Source organism: Temnothorax americanus, unplaced genomic scaffold (genome assembly GCF_048541705.1).
Source record: "Temnothorax americanus isolate GAGA-0224 unplaced genomic scaffold, ASM4854170v1 Scaffold3, whole genome shotgun sequence".
In the NCBI taxonomy this organism is placed as follows: Eukaryota; Metazoa; Arthropoda; class Insecta; order Hymenoptera; family Formicidae; genus Temnothorax; species Temnothorax americanus.
In genome coordinates, this window is record NW_027509442.1 from 7,309,189 (window position 1) to 7,331,468 (window position 22,280).

The window sequence follows — 22,280 nt, forward strand, 5'->3', positions numbered from 1 at the left end:
ATCTAGAACAATAATGACAGTTTCGCATTTTTGCGAAAATTCAACAATGCTTTATTCTGAAATAGCGAGGGGGGGGAGGAGGAGAGGGGTTTCGGTGATGTCGACACCGCGACGTTGCGGCGCGTGCCACCGCTGGCGATTAAGTTCTCACGAGAACCCAAGGAGATACATATAGCGGTTGTACATAATGGGCACATAGTGTGTACATGGAAGAAGTGACGAGAGGAGGCGTCGGTTGGCAATAAGCCCGCGGGGCCGCTTGGGTTTCGGTACGGTGTTGGTTGTTAAGTAAATAGGGTATCCTCGCATTTTCGGTAGCGTCGCCCGCGCACACGACGGTGATGACGGCTGATAACCCTTTCGCTCCCGTTCGCGCGCGACCAAATAATATGACCCTCTTAAACGGCGGCTTTTGATGTGTCGTCGCTTCGACGCACATTTTACGAATGGTAGTAGTCAGACGCGGCCAATTTCAGTCACCCGCTCCGCAATCGACACCCCGGGTGCGTGTCTCTCCTACATCTACCCTCTGTTCCCCCCCCCCCCCCGAAGCTATCCACTCAACCTTCTCCGCATCCGAATTAATCCAACTGGCGGACGTCATAATCATCATCCCTGCCTTTCACGCCGTTTCGCGCCTTTCATGTATTAACTTCGATCAAATCCTGTCAGCCGTGACCTTGATCATTTATTCGTTCAACGATTATACGTGCTACGTGTTAATTTTTGCCTAATTGCATTATGTACAGATTCTTATTATATTCTGCAGACATTATAACTGTATAAGAATCCGTTACTTTACATTAACTGTATAATAATAATCAGTTACTTTCTATCTGTTGTATGCATATATTATCATGATAATAAAGTTATAAAAAATTAACTAGTATGTACATAGTAATGGTTTTTGTAACGAACGATTCTTCATTTGTTAATCTTCTTAATTGATTTTATAACTATAGTATATGTGTGATAAGATTTCTAGAAAATATAATAAAAGTTGATATATAACTTGAGAAAATAGAGTTTACATAAATATCTATAAAATTTACGGAGATGATATATCTAATAATAAACTCTTCGTTATATTAAGCAAAAATTTGAAGTTCTATTCTCTGTACAATCAGGATTTAATTTGGCAGCGATTCAATTGGGCGCCTTGCCCCTCATCTATGCCAATAAACGATGTATACAAAGTTGGTTTCTCTATCTGGTTGAATTTTATAGCTTAGCATTCGAAATATTATTGTGTAACGTATTAAACCGATAAAGAAACGACTTAAAAATCATGACTGATCAAAAAGATCCGTGCCAAATATAAATATCTTCAAGGATCAAGTTTACAATTAGATTTAAATATGCATATATATCTTATGTATATTTATGAAAGTATAAGAATAGAGAAAAGAAAATGTTCTGCGTTTCAACGTAAAACACAAATAATTAAGAAGATGTGATTAAGAGAGAATACATTTTTCTTTAAAACCGTTACAATTTATTTATTTGTAGAATATTGCGCGCGATTATAAACACAGATATCAGATTTCGCACATAATTACTGAATACAATTTCTGAATGAGAGTTATGATGAGGAATCTCGTTGGATGGGCGGGGAATTGCGTTTAACGAAAAAGAATGGTAGATTAGAATAGCGGTTCGTAGCTTCCATAATCCCAGGCGTATCAACTTACTGCGTGACACTATAATGCCATAAGCAGATTTAATCGAGATATATGCATTTTGTATGAGCGTTTAAGCTGTATAAAAATTAATGTTCGGATTTTTGTTTAAAAATACATCTATAAATCTAAATAATTTCATGTAATATATATAATTTTGAATATTGCGTCTATTTGCGTATATTGTACGCTTTGTATGTTTTGCTAGTAGAAAAATCATGTAATGTAACGTATTACAATGAGCTTGATCGGCTCCAATTTGTACAAAAAAGGGAAAATAATTTGTAAAGACTATAAACTGATAAGGAGTTCAACAGATTCATTTATGATATAATTACTATAAATAATTCATTTATAACATAAATTACTACGAGACATATGTCAAATGTCTCGGAGAAATATATGAGAGAATGTATCCCCCCCCCCTCTGCCCCGAAAATGAGAGACGCGGTGAAATTAAATCGTTGGGAAGATTATTTGTAGTATTCCCTAACAATTCTCCTACTGTAAAAAGCACGACTAAATTATAGTCGTTGATTTAACTTACGGTATTTACGGGAATAGTTGTTCCACGGGGCTATTCAAGCTTCGATCCGAGAATGCTGTTTCTCGTTACGTACGAGCGCAGAGTTTTGGAATTAGCGACAGCCGCGCGCAGTAATTCCTGGTCCTGTTCGTAAAGTATATTTTATTACGGCAGCATCTCTCGCATCGGGACGATTCGATGTTACGCGATACGCAGCAATTAAATACAGGAATATTTTGCATGACGTAATTTTCTCCGTAATGTGATGCGACTAGATCCGAAGATACTATGTCTTGAGGTAGGTTAGGTTAGGTAATGTTAAGGCTACGCGCGAAGGAGCAGCGGGCTCCATAATTTATGGCAATGTTATGCATGTTTATTCACGTCTGCAATATTTACCATTTTTTTCATCATTATTGTGATAGTACACATCAAAAAAGTATATACTATAATTGCATGATATTTCTACATTAACAGACGAAAGAGATACCACCTTATTATGTATGATAATATAATATCCAGGTATAAAAAAAATAAGATTATATCATTTATTTTATAATTCGAATGATTAATAGATCATTGCCGTTTTCACCCGAGTGCACAATCTTTTCAATAACGTCGTCCTATCCACTACATTATGTATTAAACTGTACATTATTTCCTGGAAGTTAACTGTTTTAAGTAATTAATGCTTCCCTGAAAAACGAGAATATGTCGAAAGAGAAAGACACAAGTCGGCCAGAATCACTCTGGGAAAATCAGAAAATGTCCAGCACAGTAAACGATTCTCACATTATAAATAAGCTATAATAAATAAGCGAACTCTTTCGTTCCAGATATATATTCTTAATTAATTAAGTGAGATGTGTCAGGCAAAAGCGAAATTATATCGATGGTATATAGTAATAATTGTTGATTGTGTGAGTACACCAAGTTAATCCTGATCGCCAATCCTTTGACGACGGACAAGGCGATGAAAATCGCGCGCGAAGCGCACGCGAAAGCGCGGCGTCGACCACGTCGCGAGCGTCGGGATGCAAAAACGCGATTAGCCGCGAATGCCGATACATATGAGTGCTCGTTTAAAATATTGGCCGAATTCTTGGCCGCATTACGTGCCCGTCGCGCGTCGCCACATCTCGATATTCCACCTTCTGGAGGTAGACGAAGAGTTTCTTTTTGCTCGCTCGGAGGACAGACCCGCATGCAATCGAGAATGAACGTTTCCGCTCACGCATCGGACAATATTTCTCCATCTTTCACTCGTGAATTAATGCCTTTGAATAACTCGTTACCAGAAGGAATAAAATACCTTGAAACCTTGCAAAAAAAAAAAAAAAAAAAAATTGTATATAATCGCGTTTGGTAAAATCAGTTTGTTATATAACAAGGATATTTTTTTTTTTTCAAAATGTAGGTACTTATGAAAAATGTAAAATAGCAGGAAACTAATTAGCTAGACTTTAGATATATACTATTAACTTGCAGAATAACCTACACTACTCCCGCGGTGAATAATCAGAAGGGATCGAATTAATTTTTCAACTGTCGATCACACCTCCATACTTTTCTCTGGCTTCGGACTTCTCTCTTCGGATATCTTCGACGTTAAATTTCTTTTTCCTTATCGCGCGAGTTCTCGATGCCTCTACTTTTTCACATTACGTTTCATAATTTAATAAGAAACCGCAGATTATCCGACACGCATTAAACTTTCATAAAGTCAGCAAAACGCCCTCGATCATATACTTTTCTACAAGGATAATCAGTTTTGAGTATCAATAATTCACGCCTCGTTATCATAAATTACACACCGTTTCTTACTATACCATGTCGGGAAGCGATATACTTTGAACGCGAATATACTATTGTCTTGCGCGGCAATAAACGGATTTTTAACGTTAATTCGAACTGCGCGAATTATTATATAACGGCACGCCGAAATTATTCGTCCTGCCCATAAGTTCAAGGCGACGTGTCACCTGCGTCGTTTTAAAATTTCGTCCGTCCTCGTCAGACTTGTCGTATTTTATGAATAATTCACATCACCGTGCCGTAATTCTTAATAACCAGCCGCCGTTCGTTGTCCTTGAAACCTTTCGGCTCGGATCAATGCGATCAATACAGTATAAATCATTCTATCGATACAGGGTCAGTCACACGGTATAACAGTTCAAAAATACTGAAATAATTATATTTCGTAGTTTATAGTGGACATTCCAGAATCCGAGCTGCTTTGAGTCATCCATAAATTTAGCTACTGCATGCGTTGTGACTATATGAGACAAATATCATATAAGAGGTCGCGTTAACGTACACAGTTTAAGTATTTATCATAAAAATACGAATACCCGTCTACATTAATGTATTAATAATAATGCAAACCCACACACGTAACGGTAGGTTGATTTGTCTTAATACATCGACGTGTTGTACGCAATAAATTTGCACGAGTCTAAGGTGCACGGTAAATATTTGTCACCTTTATACACCGCTATACGCAAGTAACGCCATGCGAGATTTCCGCCCGGTGTCGCAGTTACGAGATCGCTAATTCGATCTCGATCGTTACGCGCGAGAAAGTCCAAGAAAGTGAGGATTTCTCGAGAGCCCGCCGCGTCCTCATCGTAGACGCTCGTTTAATGGTGACTGGCCAGATACTGTTCCGGTCTCATCCCGATCAATTTGTTCGTGAAAATCTCTACCCGTCCATCTGAAACCCGTCTTGGACGCAAGCTGACAGTTCGTATCAATGCGACGAGAACGCAAAAAAAGGAAAGACGGAGAAAGAGGGAAAGAGACGGGAAAAGGAAGGGAACGAAGAGGATAACCGCGTTGAGGAAAGAAGGCGAGCATCGGAATCTTTTTTGAGGAATTACGGTTACGACGCGCGCCGGTCACCTGGATCCGATCTCTCTTCGGATCTCACGAGGTCCGGTACGGTACGAACCGTGAGAGAAGAACGATGATATCCCGGTGAGAAGAAGAAAGGAGCAGAGGAGGATCCGGTAGAAGGAGAAGGAGGAAGGAGAGAGAGAGAGAGAGAGAGAGAGATAAGTTCAGGGCGAAGAGAGCCGGGTGGAAAACGGAGGAGAGAGATGAGAGACGTCGAGACGAACGCGTCGGTAGTGGGATTTACGCAGCTCAGCGGTCGGTGCTCTTTGACGCCAACGTGGAATCGTCGCCCGGCATCGTTCACCGGCAAGAAGCAAAAAGGGGGCCGGAATATGACCCGTCATAGGGGATCGCATTAAGCCGCCTTCGCGGCTCGCCACTCGATAATTGGCGACCTTCGCCTCTTCCGCGAAGGAATGCTCACCGGGGTTTTGCGCGAAGGACGCGCAAAAGAAGCGCCCACCGCGCCGCTGTACAGACCGGCAAGGGCGCGCGGACCGGATCGGATTGGATCGGATCGCGTGGAGTCGCACCGGGTCGGTCGCCAGGGGAAGAGTACGGCCATACAGGCCCGTGACATAACGCTGCCGATGGAAGAAACGGAATGACGAAACGCGCGCGCGATGCGGGGCATCAATATAAATAATATTGCGCGGTAATTGTTCAACGCGCGAGGGGCGAGGGCTCGTCGGTAACATGCAAGGTGCCGCCTTACTGCCGCGCGGAATTCGAATCGCGGCTTCGCCGCCGCGCGCGTTTCACCTTCCACTCCGGCCACTCCGGGGCAAAGTACGGTACGTTCCACCGCCGCGGCCGTGCCAGCAACCAGCCTCGCTATACTTTGTCAGCCGCGAAATCGACTCTACGACGATTGGCATAAAACACTGTGCCGATATATATCAACGTGTAAAAATTTCGATCTACTTATATTACGGTTCAACCCTGAGTGAAAAAAGATATTTTATTGTTGACAGCTTTATTATACGTGTGTATAAATATGTTGCTCCGTATATATTGGATTGTTATATTTATTTTTTTATTGCCTATATACGTCTTATGACGTGTCGATTAATATCTACGATCTAAGATATTTAAGCAATATCAAGATACAATATTAGAGAATTAATATTTTTATAATAACAGCTTAATGATAGTTCCCATAAAATCGGCAGATTGTGAACGACGAGCCTCAAATCTCAATAGCCGTCGCGATGAGATTTTGATCCTCTCTCCTTCTTTTTACTCCCGCCCGTCTTCCCCGCTTCGTCTCCGAATGAGAAGACGACATTTCGAACGTCCAGTGTCGGGCCAACTCGCGATCAATTTTTCAAGTACACCCCGGTCATTCGCTTCTCGAGATTCTACGGAGAGAACGAGCATCGGCATTGTCTCTCGCGGACGCTCCTCCTTTTTTCTACTGATCGTCGGCGGCAGAAGAAGGCGAAGAGAGCAAAAAGGGGAGCCCGGGCCGAATGCACGCACGCGTGCATGTGGGATCACGTGTGCGTGAGAAACACGCGCACGTACACTAAGATGTCTAATAGATTGGGGTTGGCAGACAGGACAGTCGCAGACACCCACGCGTTTCCCCGCATCCACGCGATGTCGACCAAAAATATTCACGCATGGCACGACAAAGGGCAAGAAACCGGTAAGTCAGCAACTATACTTTTTTCCCCAGATTCTTCCCTCTCGCTCTCTCTCTCTCTCTCTCTTTCTCGCCATTCTCCGCGACAGAATTCTTAAACCCTTTTACGATACTGTCTCATTTTCCATCTTACTTTCGAATTTATCGATATACGTATATGCGTCAGTTGATTACTCTTAAAATCAAAAGTATTTGATTAATATTATATTTTAAAAAATAGAAGAAAATAGCTAACTGGCTTCTTTTTCTGGATTTTATTATTCTATTTCATATATGTGCGTGTTTTATTTTACTCAAGGGTGGAAGTCATACAGCATTTCTGAGATCTTAATTTTCATATCGTGCATCTTTTGCTTGGGCATAATGTGAGTTACATACTTAGAGAGTTGTGCCAAAAGTACTTAATCATACTACGAGTACGCAAATAGAGTAGCAGACGAATAAGAGAATGACAGTGATTCAACTCAATGACAGCAAAGATAATTTTGTTAGAATGAGATATGTGTCTCTATTCACGTTTCGTCGTACATCTTCTTTCTGCTCCAATTGTTTTGTTACTTTCTGAAAAAAATATCGACCTCGACGTTTGTGCACAAGGATGTACAATATATTTGCTAATATAAAGTCACAATAATATATGCGAAAAAGATTTTTATTTTAAATCGCACACACACGTCTAAGTATTTTTATACTTTTGTATTCCTGAGTGCAACGTATTTCTACCAGTTTTTTTTTACCCAATGCCCGTGCTGTGTCTCGTTTTTTTCAGTATATAATTGAGGCATTTACCGTGATCTATCGGCTTTCAGAGATATTTTTAAATAATTCTAAATATAGCGGCCAAAATCAATAATTAGTATCGGAATTTGATAGGCGCAACGAACCATGCGTTTCTATCATACGCTATATCAATACGTCTTCCGTTATTAACATTGTTTTTAAAACACGCGTTTAAATAGATATGTCAGACGCTCACGCAATTCCGTGCATGCACGGGATGCCGACCGAAAATATTCATAGTGGCAACAGAAGAGAGACACGGTAACTCATTACGTCCGCTTTTCTATGCCACTCTCTGGAAATCATTCTCGAATTCTTGATTTTTATCTTGTTGTGCAAACAACGCTCAAACAATAGATAATTGTTTATTTAGCTGCCGGAAATGCAGCGTGTAACGCACTTTCACAAAAGCGGACAAATATTTGTGAACGATTATTTGGCATGCGCGTGTTGAGCTCATTCCCGATTCTATGATTTCGGCTGCATACGTAAGTAACATTTATTTGTAAACTTCGGTAAACAAGTTATAATTCATTCGTGTGAGTTATCAGTTTGAGGACAAGCTAATAAAAACAGCGAGCGATTAATAATAAGCAAAACTGTTAAGGCATGATAACCGTGTCTCCTTGTACTGATACATTGTGTAACATTGTAGATATATTCGTTTCTAAATATTCATATATGAAAACGGTCAAGCGATAACGCTCCAAACATTCTTTCTTCATATTTTTTTCTGCAACTTTGGCATTTTTATATCGTTCACGCTCATTTTTTTTTCTACCGGTCTCAATCGTGCTATCTTAGCGCTTCTCTCATTTTCGGCTTTCTTCTCTCATTTCGGTGTCTCTGTGTCGAAAGTCTAATGTTTCACAACGCACAATTTGCAAGAATATTATAGTGATAAGTAGTAGCCGACGCTAATAATAACCGCACGCAGTTGGTGTTCCCAATGTTTCCATATCAACGGAAATGCAAAAAATGTTTTCGACGAAGCGTGCAATTTTACACATTTTATCTATAATCTATTTGTATTTGCGCTATCGTGATAATGTATACAGATATGTCCTCATTGAAAGGCACGATGTTATCTCTATATACGTCAAAGATATACATGTTAAGCAGCGCAGCAATAAATAGTCATAAATGCTATTTCAATGAACCAATTCTTCTATGTCAAAACACCGCGCGTTCGATGTTTACGTATTGTCCATTCTTAGACAGCTAAGAAAGCGCGATGGGGCGAAGACGAGTACGGCGACCGATAAAGCGTTTCCCCGCAACATTTGAGATAATTAACCGACGCGCGACGGCAGAGACGCCCTTAGCCGCCGCCGCTCTCGGTGCAATTTGTCAAATCTATACGCGGATGACGAATATGAAACGCGTATTTCAACGCGGACATATTTTCATTTACATTCGTGACAAGCTGTAAGTAGCGGCTGTCCCGCGGAAGATGATAAATTCGCGCGGCATCAGATGGACCCGTTCCATTAGTACCTTTATTGATATTTTGGAGAATTAATTCGCGCGTATCGAAATCGCGCGTCGTCCCGAACGCTCGCGGAATGCAAGCACCGTGCGGATGGGTCTTAATAATTTCGGGGGACAAACGCGGCTGACATAATGATGCCGGGCTTAAGAGCAATGCGCGAGCGCGCGTATTAGGATCTATTAATATGCAGTCAGTGCAAGTCAGACGGTTAGACGGTTCTTAGTTACTTGTCACACATTAGCCGCCGTCCGACGCCGGCAGACAGCTTCCCGTCCGCTCCTCCGCCCGTCCTCATGACGGACACACACGACGAAACTTCTCTATTCGTCTGTCAACGATCTTTTTCACGTCAGCATATCCCACTGACAGCTTAAAGGGAAAACGGCTTTCAAAACGCACTACCCTTGACGATTCCCGAAAAGACAGATCGCTGTATTAGAACATTCCCTCCGGCCGTGAGAAATGACACGTCGTACATGCGAACACGCCGCGTAATCCGCGTAATTTTTATACACCTGTGAACGATATATAATCCTATCTGTCCGAGCGCGAGCTTTGGCGCTACTCCAATATCCTTAAGCTTCGTCCAATTCCCAAACGATCGTAACTTACGGCCAGATATCTCCGCTTTCTTCGATATTACTTTGCGATAAAATATCATTTCTAATAATTTCCCCTCCCTCTTTTACCGGAAAATGTGTATGGCGGGTTAGAGAAGCTTCTACTATTATTTTAATTGCACATTTTAATGTATATTTAACGTCACATATTTACGAGAGGAATTACGATTTTATTACGTATAGCGGTATACGTACATAAATAGGAATAATTTACAAATAACAAATGTATAAATCATGATAGATCGTGGTCCGTCAACAATGCGAGAAATTTCATTGAGTGCTTTGCAATAGCCTAAATTTAAAATAAAATTTTTCTTTCTTTTGTTGTCTTTGCACGTTGTCTTTGTTTCGTGACAATGATTAATAATGATTTAGTTTTCGAGCACTATTTCTCTTGATAATATTTTCAAATAAACTGATATAATTTATTTATATTACCATGCATGTCTCTCTCTCTCTCTCTCTCTCTCTCTCTCTCTCTCTCTCTCTCTCTCTCTCTTCATGTTGTATTTATATCTTATGAAATAAAAACTGAGAGAGAGAGAGAGAGAGAGAGAGAGAGAGAGAGAGAGAGAGAGAGAGAGAGAGAGAGAGAGAGAGAGAGGTATATGCATTCTTATCATACGTCTGTTTCTATCAATTTCTGAATTCTCAATACATATTTTCATAAAAAGGCATAGTTTTGTTTAATATTTATTCTAGAGATATCTCTAGAGAAACACGTAGAATTATTTGTTTTATGAAATATTAAATAAACAGACGATACAGTTTTTTATTGAAATTGATCGCTATGATAAATACTTATTACACCTACCGTAACTTTGTCTCGATATATTAATCGCTTTATCTGTTTAATACAACGACCCGTTGATACATCGGATGGTCGCTCATATTTTCGTAGTATGTATAACATTAAGATAACAGCGAAAGAAATGTAAATTGATTTGTGAATACTGCGTTTCATGCTTATGATTCATGAATGTTCGTTATGTCTCTTTGAACGCGAAGGCCGACCGTAAGAAACGGTAATTTCCGAGTCTTGATCGGGAAATGATCTATGCTCGATTATGATACGTAATTATATTAAATATCATTAGTATAACATTACTGTCAGTCGCCAAACGTTCAAGCATTGACCGATAATTTTAGTTATTATTGACGATATATATATGATTTATTGTTGTAAAAAAAATACGATAAATATATTAAATATAATTAATGTCATTGTTTTACTTATGACTGTATCTATAATGTATAAGATAAAAAACACTTGTGAATACTGGCAAAAACAGACACAATAAAACGTTCTATTTGACATAGTAATACAGAATTTAAAAAATATACTTTTATATAAAGTAAAGAAATATGCATCCTCTAATTTTAAGCCTCCTCTCCAGAAAGTTTTTTTTGTCAAATTTTTATCAGAAGAGAACATAATGTAATTATTTTATGAAACAGGCTGCACCAAACATCATTCCATCTGCTTGTCATAATTAATGTTTCATTTTCGTATTGCGTGATGCATGTAGAAAAACTTGCGCACTCGGTAAATTTGATGAATATTTCTTCACTTATCAATATTATTTTCAATTAAAGTCCGCGATATCATACACTGATAATTCAATTTATTATTACAATCTAGAAAAATGTAGATAGGTAACTATAAATAAACATACCGACGTGTGTTGCGCGATAAAAATAAATTATGACATTTGATAAGCTATTTCGATAAGCTCTTATCAAATCTTCCCGTTACATCGAAAGGCGAATCTGTCAGAGAAACTCGGAGAACATGACGAATTGTAATTAGCGCATTATTTAGATAAACTTTGGTCACACGGCTAGACTTATCGTTACCGCGGTATCCACCGACATTTTCGATTTTGCTTCTGACTCAGCAAGAAACCGACCTGTCACGTACACGCGCCAGGAATGAGACGCGCTTTATGTTGTTTTCGAGACGTTCCAACTATTCAGAGAGTACAACAGCAGGGTGCGGAACTGTGCGGAAACTTACAATTGAAAAAGTTGGGCAAATTAAGACCATCCGTATACGGCGCCACCCGATATGGGGAGGCGTTATTGAAATTTCATTCGTCACGCGACCGCCGATATACATTTTCCACGCGTATTCCTACGAGAGAGATATCGTTCTGAAAAATATTTTCCATCAGGGCTCCTCTACGAAATATCCGTTTTTATCGGCCAGGTTAAGCCGTGTCCAGCATTAAACGTTTCCTGTTTAGACGTGATGTCTGCGAATGGTACATGTACCAAATGGAATACACGCGGATATGTCAGGTACGTGGATTCAGTAAAACCGAGCGGTTTATATAGTAACGTGTTCTTATTCCCCCTTCCCTCGCTCTTCCCCACGATCGAAGAAGTTCTGGTTATGTTTAATGGGAAAAAATATAAATATCTCCGATAAAGTTTATAGTCTCAGATAAAAAGCACCGCGCCTTAAATTTTCCATGTTTGACAGTCAATCTATATAGACGTTTGGAGATACATGAGATTTGCGCAAGCAATTTTAAATTTTGTTCTCGACATTTATTAATTTTTATTTTTATATTTATCTTTTTTTAATTATATTTACTGACCTTAAAATTCTTAGTTTAATTGTTGCGGCACGCGTGTACGTTATGGCACAATTTTATTATTCAGACTATGATATAAAGCTCTCGAAATTAACATTATACGTTTCGCAGACACCAAGTTTATTAGCGAGATTAATGCCGTGGTGTAAAGATCACCGAAATGCGAAGCGCGTCATGTATTACAACCCGTGATGCGATCTTCGCGCAAAGTGTAATTCTCCGTGCGATTTAAGCGTACTCGAAAATGCGGCGAGAGGAGCTTATGGTCGGAGGCCCGGGGAGAGGAATCGGGCAGCAAGATGGAAGTGTTTTATCGGCCGTTTCTTAGGCTCGCTTTGATGTTACGCCGAGGCAGGTCCGTTTTATCGAGGTGGATCCCCGAGAGGAGGCAGACGCGTTTCAGTCCGACGGAAAGTGCTTGCGCGAATCGGGTTCCAGTGCATTTAGCGTGCCAACTGTATTACGAGGAACGTTGGGATTAATCTCGGGATAGATTTTCGCATCTCATATCTCGCTGGTTTCGCCGCGTCTCTCTCGCGACGGCGTTAATTTATGAAATTTAACCCTCGCCGCGTGTCTCTAATATAAACCTCTCCGTATCTCCGTATCGTCCTCGTGCCGCGCGTAATTGTGCGATTCCCACCGCGAAATGCCGCCAATGGCGTCGATAAACGCGATAAACGGTCAAACGCGGCCGCGGGTAATCGCCGCTCCGTTTTTCTCACGTGTATCGGACTAGTTTCCAGCATCCTCGGGCCTGCCCGGCGTATATCGTAAACCGTTACCGCATCTCCGGGGGCGCGCTTTCTTATCGCGTTATTGTGCTCCGAAGTACCGGGTAAGTCGTATAACTCTTTGGCTCAACAGTTTGTTTCGAGCTTGTGCGTATACGTGGTTTAGAGGGGGAAGGACTATAACTTTGCGAGAGGGATGTTATTAACGTTACGTTATTAATAGTTGCTTTCCATTTACATCAAAACTCAGATAATTCTCACTTGTGACGTCATAACTCAAGTTAAATGCACGTTCTTTTTGGTTGTTGGCAAGTGAGATTCAACTGAGTTTTTATCCACATCCGAGGCCATGTGCTTTAATGACTCTAATAAACTCAAATTAAAAGTGAGGCTATGGACCTGTATATTATTTTATGCGATAGCTTTGTCATCGAAATAAGCAGGTAAATAAAAAATGACATATCTTACCTGAGTATAAAATACTCACATAACTGAGTGACTCAGATCACTTGAGTGTAAATGGAAAGCAACCGATGTATGGCTATAGACGCAATTTTCATGATTGTAAGAAATTCGCGTTATATACATCGTGCACTTTTCTGGGCATTGTTTTTATCGCTTATATTTTATATAGGCGATATTTTATCAGAAGTTTTTTATTTTGTAATTTATAAGTATTTTATCACTCTTATCATACATTGGCGTTCCGAAACGTTTTATTTATGGGCACATTGGCGCACGATTGTCTCGCCCATTTTCAAGCATTAGAATAATATATTTATAATAATTCTGATAATTTTTTTTGATAATTCAGCTTTAACTTAATATTTCGATCGCGAAACGAAGTACGGCGGATTCTGTATCAACATATACTAAACGTTTCCTTCAAGATAAATCTTTTTATATCGTAGAGAGCTCGTTTCCCTATATTTCTCCCAACAGTCGCGTCTACAGTTTCATCCGCTTTCTTCCTATCGTCCGCGAATGTATTCAAAAGCAATTCGACCTAACCTGAGCATGGGGGGAGGGGGAGGCAACTACACCGTAACGTATCCCGAACGAGGATAATCTCTCTTATCCGGACTAATCCTTCGGGAAAAGAGTCACTTACGGATATTGCCCGCGACAGTTCCAATGGGATTGGTCAACAGAGGCCTCTGGACAAGATCCTCCTCGAGATGAGCACGACTCGGTCGGGCCTGCTTTCTCCGTGACATCCCTTCGACTCGGTTGAATCAGTTCCGCCGCACTCCTCGTCGCTCTTCGCACTCCGTGCGTCCAAGAGGCAGTCGTCGTCCGCCGACGGTTTGGATCGGGTCGGTACGAACGACCGCCGCCGCCGCCGCCGCCGGTGCCCGGTGCACTCGTTCTCGTGGATCCTCCTCCTCCTCCACCTCCTCCTCTTTCTCCTCCGCCTCCTCCGCCTCGGGATCCCGACGAAAAGCAGACGAATGCGTGGTCAGTCTAGACGTCGTCGACGGGACAACGGCGGTTGACGACGTCGCTGCAGCGTCGAGGGTGCGAACCGCATGTCTCCCTCTGTCTCTTTTCTCTCTCTCTCTCTCTCTCTCTCTCGCTCACACACTTTTCTTTCTCTGTCTCTATCTCCCTAATCCCGCGCAGCGACGACCGAGGCTGAGAAGACGCAACGTTCGTTACCCGCGTAACTCACCATCGGCACTAACTACCTACGGGAGACGCATCTCTCCCCGCGAACCGTAGCGACGCGGAGCACTTCGCGAAGCGTTTCATATACGCGGGTGGTCGCGTCAAAGGGGAGAGATAGAGTTGGACTCTCCTGCCCGCCGGCCGGTGAGCGTGTCAACTCGGCCAGTAATCCATGAGAGGCTAACGCCACCGATCGCCCCTAACCCATCCCCCGCGAGATGCGCGACGTGGACGAAATGTTTTTTTTTTCCCTCCGCGAGATCGCCGGAGACGGGACTTGACGCACTGATACACGCTGACGCTTCTTCTCTCGCTGGATGATCTCGCACGTGGCCCGCGCCTATCCTCCCTCTCTCGCGCTCCGCTTCCGAAAGTCTTCTCCGCTTCTCCGAGTCGTTGTCCCGATTGTCGTTGTCTCTCGGCTCACTCGGCTGTCCGTTTGGCTGGGCGCGTATCTCTCTCTCTCTCTCTCTTTCGCAGCTGTTGCGTACTCGCGGACCACGGAACCACGATCGCTCACAACACACACCCGGTTACTCGCGCTGTTTCGATTACCGCTCGAAACGGGGTCGGCTCGTCCGGCGTATCGCGACCGTATGGCGACGCGAGACCGGCGGCGACATTCCCGACGCGCCGCAGGTATAGAGACGCCCGTGTCGCGACCGTAAACGCGTAACCGGGAAGAAGCGCGAGAGAGCCGCCGCCTCGTCGCGCGCGCGGGTAATAACCGCGGTGGACGTGTGCGCACGATGTGTGTCCCACACCACACTGTTCGCGATATACACACGTGTGCGATGACCGGCTCCGGCTGATGACGGACGAGTGAGCGAGCGCGCGCGCGCTCGCGGGTGCGATACCGTACACAGTGTGCGTCGTGCGGGTGTAGGTGTGTATGCGTGTGTGTATGTATGTATGTGCGTATGTATGTGTGTGCGGGTGCGAGCCGCGTACGCGTGTACGCGTGCGTGTTTATGAGTCTATATCTCGCGCGAAATCCGCTGCTCCGATGCTTCGAGTCGGCCGGACGACGGACGGACCAGCTCTGGGCCTGACAACCGGGCACCCCTCTCCGCCGCCGTCGGAGTCGGAGAGACGCGGCCGCGCTGGTAGGGGCAGAGAGGAGATATGCCCTGCGCGCGCTTTCACCCCCTACCGCGGTGCCCGCCAACCGCCGCCGCCACCCTCCCCGCCGCGGCTCGCCGTCCATGCTCTCCCTACCCCGCCCGCCCGCGCGCGCGCGCGCGCGCGCGGCTTACCCCCACTCCAGCGCCGCCGACGGCGGGCGCGCAACCTCCTTCGCGATGCGTCCTCCCCGCTCCCCCCGTTCTCCGTGCGCCGCTTTCGCGAATAAAGGGAGATCCACCCTTGGTGCACGAGGCACGAGAGCGAGTCGACCTCCACGCGTATTATCGCATATATACCGGATAACGCCGCACGCATGCACCTTCCGCGCGATCGTTCCCGCGTGTATTCCCTTGAAAGATGGACCGCCGGATCGACGTCGACGGTTTCGCGCCGATGCGACACGTATCGGTCTCCCTGGCGTCCGTGGCACACGAAGGCTCGATTTTGGAGAGCTTATACCTATTAGATAAGTAGAGAAAAGGTAAGGTGCGTTTTAATTTTCCGATATTGTTTATCGATTCCGCGATCGCGACGGCAATTCCAGGATCATAAGGGCTAAAGGGCGGCTCGCGCGCGCGGCGAAGCGTGATCGAATGAGCCCCGAAAAGGGAGAGAGAGGAATCCTCTCTCGCGGGTGCTCTCTCTCTCTCTCTCTCTCTCCGCGCGCGCGTCGCGTCGCGTCGCTCGTCGCTCGCTTCCCCTCGCTCCGGTATATCGCTCCGTTTCTCTCGTCCTCCTCCACCTGCGCGATCCGTCTTTCTCTCTGTCTTATTCCCCTTCCGGCGGATGCTCGATATCCCCCCTCCCTACCTGGCGCGGGACCGCGAGGCGTGGCCTGTCCCGGAGGAGTGCCCGCCTCCTTATGCATTATTATAGCGAGCCACTCGTGTCTCTATGATTTTATATGCCGCGTTTCAGCGTGAATATTCTAGCGCGCTTCCACGGCGCTCTTGGCGCGTTTCCGCCACCACCGCCGCCGTCACCGCCACCGCCGCCGACGAGCCGCACCGTACCGCACCACCCCGCCCCTCGCCACCCTTCGCCAACCCCCCGCACCGCACCGATGCGCCGACGATATCGTGTGTTTTATGCTGCCCAATTATTTTCTCATTCCACCGTTGCGCTCGATCCGGTCGTTCTGGTGATTGTATATGCCTGGACGACGAGCGAAGCGCGCAGGAAAGATCGTAACAAGTGCGCGTTGACATTTCTGCCGTGTCTGCCCCGCGAATTACTTGTCAATCGAGACTTTCTATATGTATAGTCCGCTCAAGCGGGTATTCGTATTCAGCTGATGTAATTACTAATTGCACGTATTAAGCGAAGACGCTGATTATAGGTTCAAAATTATAGTTGGCTATATCCAATCTAAACGAGGCAAAATGTCCCGATTGGTTACGCTCGTTAGCACGTTTAACAGATACGTCCGTGCAAAAAGAGTGAGAGAGGGAGGAGGATGCTGTCCAATTATTTAACATTTTTTTTTATCATTATAGGAATACAAAAAGCTTGCTAGACAAAAGCGTAACTTTCTGGTGTCAGCACCTTGATATCATTTTATTACGAGCACACCAACCAATTAGGTTCAACGTGAACTAATTAGCTGACATATTTATTATGACGGTTTGAAAACCGTCGACAATAATTGTCACTGTAAATGCACGAGAGAGAGAGAGAGAGAGAGAGAGAGAGAGAGAGAGAGAGAGAGAGAGAGAGAGAGAGAGAGAGAGAGAGAGAGAGAGAGAGAGAGAGAGAGAGAGAGAGAGATGCCACTTCGGAAAATGTCGTTGAGCGTAACTGCCCGCGATTCACGTCGTTTTACTCGAAATTCTCGATACGCTCAGTCACATCCTGTCATATCACGCAGCGTAGAAACGCGAGAGAACAGGTGGGTCGTGGACGATTCAGAGAGACGCGGGAGACGGAAGGAAAAGACCTTCCTACGGTAAAGGCTGCGGTAAAGCGGGCAAGTAGAAAAGCGGAGGGGGCGTGGGGAGTTAAATTGGGGTAAGGCGAGAAGACCCAAGACCGAGCAGAGAGATGGGGTATGCCGCAACGGTTCGTACTACCTCTCGTATGAATAAGGCGTCGACTATGGGCCCTGCCATGAGTTCCTCCATTGTGCTCGAATACAGCTATAAGCTAGCGCGCGGCGTGGGATTCTTCCGGATGGAGCGTTTTAATTGTCGCTGATTTTCCCCAGTTAGAACGGAACTCTATTTTTTACATCGCGCATTGTGCATCGCTCATCGTCGAATCTGAATCAAACCGACGTAGCTAAACATGGGCCTTGAAAGCGTTTTTGTGATAAATTTAATATTATTAATTGAGCAGAGAACCCCATATTTGTGCGATAAAAAGAAAACGAAAACGGCGCAGTCTAGAGAATCATGAAGCAAATGATAATAGCATTAATTAGTGAAGGTTAAACTAAGTCAACGTCAGAGTCACTATAGTTTCTAGGAAGGTGAATGTATTTCATATATTCTCCCTATTCTATATAATTTACGTTTTTTTTAAACGACAAAAAGTATGTCTCTCTCTCTTAGAGCCAATTTCTTTTATAATTTTTTTTTCCGCGATAGATGCCTCTCATTCAAGCGTCAAGTGCTGGAGTTTAATTTTATGAGTCGGAGTTTCATTTGTGATTCAATTGTATTTGCTCGAATCTACTTCTTCATGCTTTTATAACTACAAACTTCATTACAAGCTTATGTTAATTTCCTAATATTCGCAGTATTACATTTGTACACTGAAGAATATCAAGAAATAATATTCTCAAAAAATAGTTACTTGCACATTAAAAATAGGCTTAAATGAAAGACTTATGATATATTTATGCAAATAACAATTAAAAAGAAATATAAAAATTCTCATCAATTAAATAATGTTACACGTGAATGATATAAATGTTAAGGATATGTATTGTTTGTGAATCTATTAATTTTCGTTGATCTTATATTTTATTGCACATTATTATTTATCATCTACCCAGCGTGCCATCGCTTCAAAAACTGTAACCGTAAAACCGCAATTCCTCTTGAGGGCCATTAAAATAAAAATGTGCGTTCTCTTTTCCGTTTCGAGTAGGTTTATTGTCCTTTCTGACTCATAATTTTTGCGTAAAGATCTTAGGGACTATAATGTGCGGTTGAGGCCCGAGAAAAGGGTGGTCGGTTGTCCGTCGTGAAACAAGCGCCGGCGCCGGGTCTGACACCTGCAGTGAGCATTTTTCCTCCTAGGATTAGTAGATATACCTGCCTCACGCGTCTTTCACAAACACGGGACACTTATACCTGTGCGTTCTCTCGCGTACACTGCATCCTAGCATCCTATACCTGTTCAACGTTGATTGCTCGACAATGCACCGTACAATAGATTGTAATAAACGATTGTTAAGTATGCTAAGGAATACCTACTGAATATTCTCTTTGTCATAGCTATGTAAACTTCCCACTAGTTTTAGGGGCGTATAAATCATTCCTTTAGCCACACGCATAAGTAATATCCATAATACAATTTTCAATATGTTCTAGAAATATGATTTCTGCCGAGTGCATAAAAGAATATATATGTATACTATTAATAGAGCCGGTTTTTTAAAATCATTTCTTTAAACAAAAGTCAAGAAATATTTATATATATTTTTCGTACTATTTTTATTCTATATCTGTAATAGATAATCTAAACTATTTTTAGCTTTCGCGAAATAAACGCCCGAACGAATATGTTAAAAAAAATAATAATAAAATAAAAAACGCATTTTATTATCATAATGCTATAATAATGAACACGTGTAGACGGTGCCGCGGTGGTTTTGTATCCCGCGAACAATTCTGTACCTGTAAGTACGCTTCCCGACACTTGCCTTAGTCCTGCACGATAGATTTGCACCCAGTACACTCGACCGAGCCGAATCCCGATGATCGCGGCATTAAAAGACCGCAGAAAATCCGCCGCAGCCAGGTGGCGATCTCACTCCCCCCCTCTCTCTCTCTCTTTGTCTCTCTGTCTCTCTGTACGCTGGGGCATTAAAGCCATTCAGAGCGGAAGGGGAATCAGCAAATTGACGCCGTTTAGATTGCGCTGCATTCAATTAGGTTGCAGAGGCGCAGCCGGATAAAAACGCGCGTATACTCGCGGACGTCCTTTTATCATCCGGCACGTTCATTTAGATTTGTTCATTCTCCGACGTGCCCCTCACCCGCTGGTGGACCGCTTCCAAAGGAGCGCACAGCGCGAGGTTTCCGTCTCTTAATTTCGATGGAAATGAAGCGATTCCGCCGATTCTCGCGGCAGCGAAATCGCCGAACCGTTTTAATTCGCACAGTGTATTACGGTCCTCTTATTAGCGTTATACCGCATTAATATTTTCGCCTAACCATTAGATATATGTATTGTTTGCTCAGTTTTTGTATACCTGGATTTTTAAGTAACTCTGCCCGAAATAAGTAACTCGTTGATTCCTGAACTTTTTGTTATTTTACTTATGGAATAAATGTATTTACTTTTTCCAGAGTTCATAACATAAGAATAGTTAAACTTATAAATGACAAGTTAAACGTCGTTTAAAAAAAATGAATTTTGGTCACAATTTTTTATATATATAAAAATATTTCTTCTCCCTTATAGTTTAGAATTATGTATATATATGTATATTATGCATCTTACAATTAGTGAAACTATATTATGGAATTCCAATAGAATTTTTATGCCGCAAGCGTCTTATCTGCGTGATAAATACTTTCGTCAGAGTCGATTGGAGAGCGGAAGAATTAAAAGTTTTTCCAAAACAGATTGACGTCGTCAAGTCCTCAAATCTTGTTGAACTTCCATACGTTGAGTCTCAGGGCACAACTGGCATACTCGAAATACTCCAGGGTCCCAATGCGGAGTTAGCATCGGTAGAAAATAAACGGAAGATGGAGGAACGGGAGAGAGTCGCGGGATGGTCCAGGTTTATGGCTCCGGTGGCAAAAGAATAGATATGACGTATTCATGAGGATGGCGCGGGTTTGTCAGGCAGATGGCGGAGCGATAGCGGCACGTCGGATCTCCGAAGAAAAACACGAAATAGTTGTGCCTCGCTCGAGGCGAGACCGGACCCTGTTTTCTATCACCTTTCTTCGCCTCTTCGTGTCCAGGATATTCCCGGTTCTCCCCGCGTTCTTCCCCCTCGCGTCCTCCCCCTCGCAATAAAATCCGATTTGACGTCAATTTATCTACGGATATATATCCAGTCAGCGCGCGGCGGCATCGCCTGGACGGAACTGCTTCTTTCCTTCTTTTTCTTTCATTCGCGTTTAACGTCGAGGGCACGTTGCGCATGAATTTCGTGTACAAAGTATACCGATCGTCTTTTTCTCTTCCAACGTTCCGGCTAATAAGGCAACGGTGGGAATAATAGATATTGTTAAAGCCTGATGTTGGAAATAATATTGAGGATCGGATTTTATATGTTGAGCGGCTCCTTCTCTGCCGATCGACCATCCGGTATCGCGAACCGATCGATGAGGAGACAAAAAGGGATACCTTGCACGCTTCTCTCGGCGGAAAAGTCGTATTCATTTAAATTACGTGGACGAGCGAGATGAGAGTGGTTGATAATGAACCCAGGGCGTGCGATTCGGAATTTTTAGGAGGTACAAGGAACAGAATCGAGCTTCGTTACGGGCGATTCAAAAAATGAATGTATTGAAGTTACAGTTGTCTTTTTTTTAAAAAAATGCACACTTTCAAACTTTTAAATCTATTTCTTTTTTTATACTAACATTATTACTCGTGCGCGCTCGTTTTAGAACTTTTTAATCGAATTCGAGTCAGTTTCGTTTGTAATTTATAAAAAAAAAAATGTAATGTTAGCAGAATTTTTTCGCTATTTATTATGTCAATTTTCAAAGATTCGAGCAACGCCAGGAGTGTTTTACCAGGAAACAAAATAACGATAGGACGAAAATTATCCACAAAATGTGCCGCACAGTCAACGTTGAATTGCAATTCGTTGCGGCGAACCGTACTTATTTATTATTATTGCGATCTCGTGAAAATACGATTTCGCTACGAGAAGTGGATCGTTCGGCTCCCTAGTGTATTCTCCTCGATTGGCATAACGTATATAGCTTTACACCTATATTCGTATATAAGGAGGTTACCGCTCAACGTATATGGAGAGACTGGTGCAGCCAGGTCGACCGAGATCGTCATATGCAGCAAAACATTAAATTGACAAGATGATTATAAGCGCGTAGCCGTTGGGGTTCGCGAACAAGAGAGAGGAGGAGAAAAACCTGGGCGTCATAAAAGCATAACGAACAATTCCGAACAGTTTCTCACCCCGTCTTCGATTTGCTCGTTCGCCTCCTTTGTGAGCTTTTTCGATATAGTTACGTAGCAGACTTTCGATTCCCCAAAGAGCATTACGAGGGATCTCCGTTTCCCTTCGTGTGATAAACACTTCTTGTTAGTGCCTTGTCAATCGACGTGCTTTTTTTTTATTCGCGGAATAATTATGCC

General features: G+C 43.1%; 2 protein-coding genes across 5 annotated transcripts in view; one reads left to right on the plus strand and one right to left on the minus strand.

The window, feature by feature from the left end:
• The window catches only part of LOC143900273 (uncharacterized), a 34,262-nt gene extending 18,593 nt beyond the window's left edge, over positions 1 to 15,669 (minus strand). The window contains exon 1 of the mRNA XM_077411421.1: positions 14,086 to 15,669. Coding sequence (XP_077267547.1) covers positions 14,086 to 14,191 — 106 coding nt within the window. The 5' untranslated portion in view covers positions 14,192 to 15,669. The remainder of the gene's footprint in view (positions 1 to 14,085) is intronic.
• Positions 1 to 22,280, plus strand: part of LOC143900272 (uncharacterized) — a 227,408-nt gene that overhangs the window by 77,931 nt on the left and 127,197 nt on the right. Inside the window, exon 1 of one of the 4 annotated variants that reach the window (XR_013257738.1) lies at positions 11,928 to 11,941. The exons of 2 other annotated variants lie outside the window; for them this stretch is intronic. The gene's annotated coding sequence lies outside the window, so the exon portion shown is untranslated. Of the gene's footprint in view, positions 1 to 11,927; positions 11,942 to 16,035; positions 16,249 to 22,280 lie in introns of those variants that run through there. One more of the 4 variants, XR_013257740.1, reaches the window with a different exon arrangement.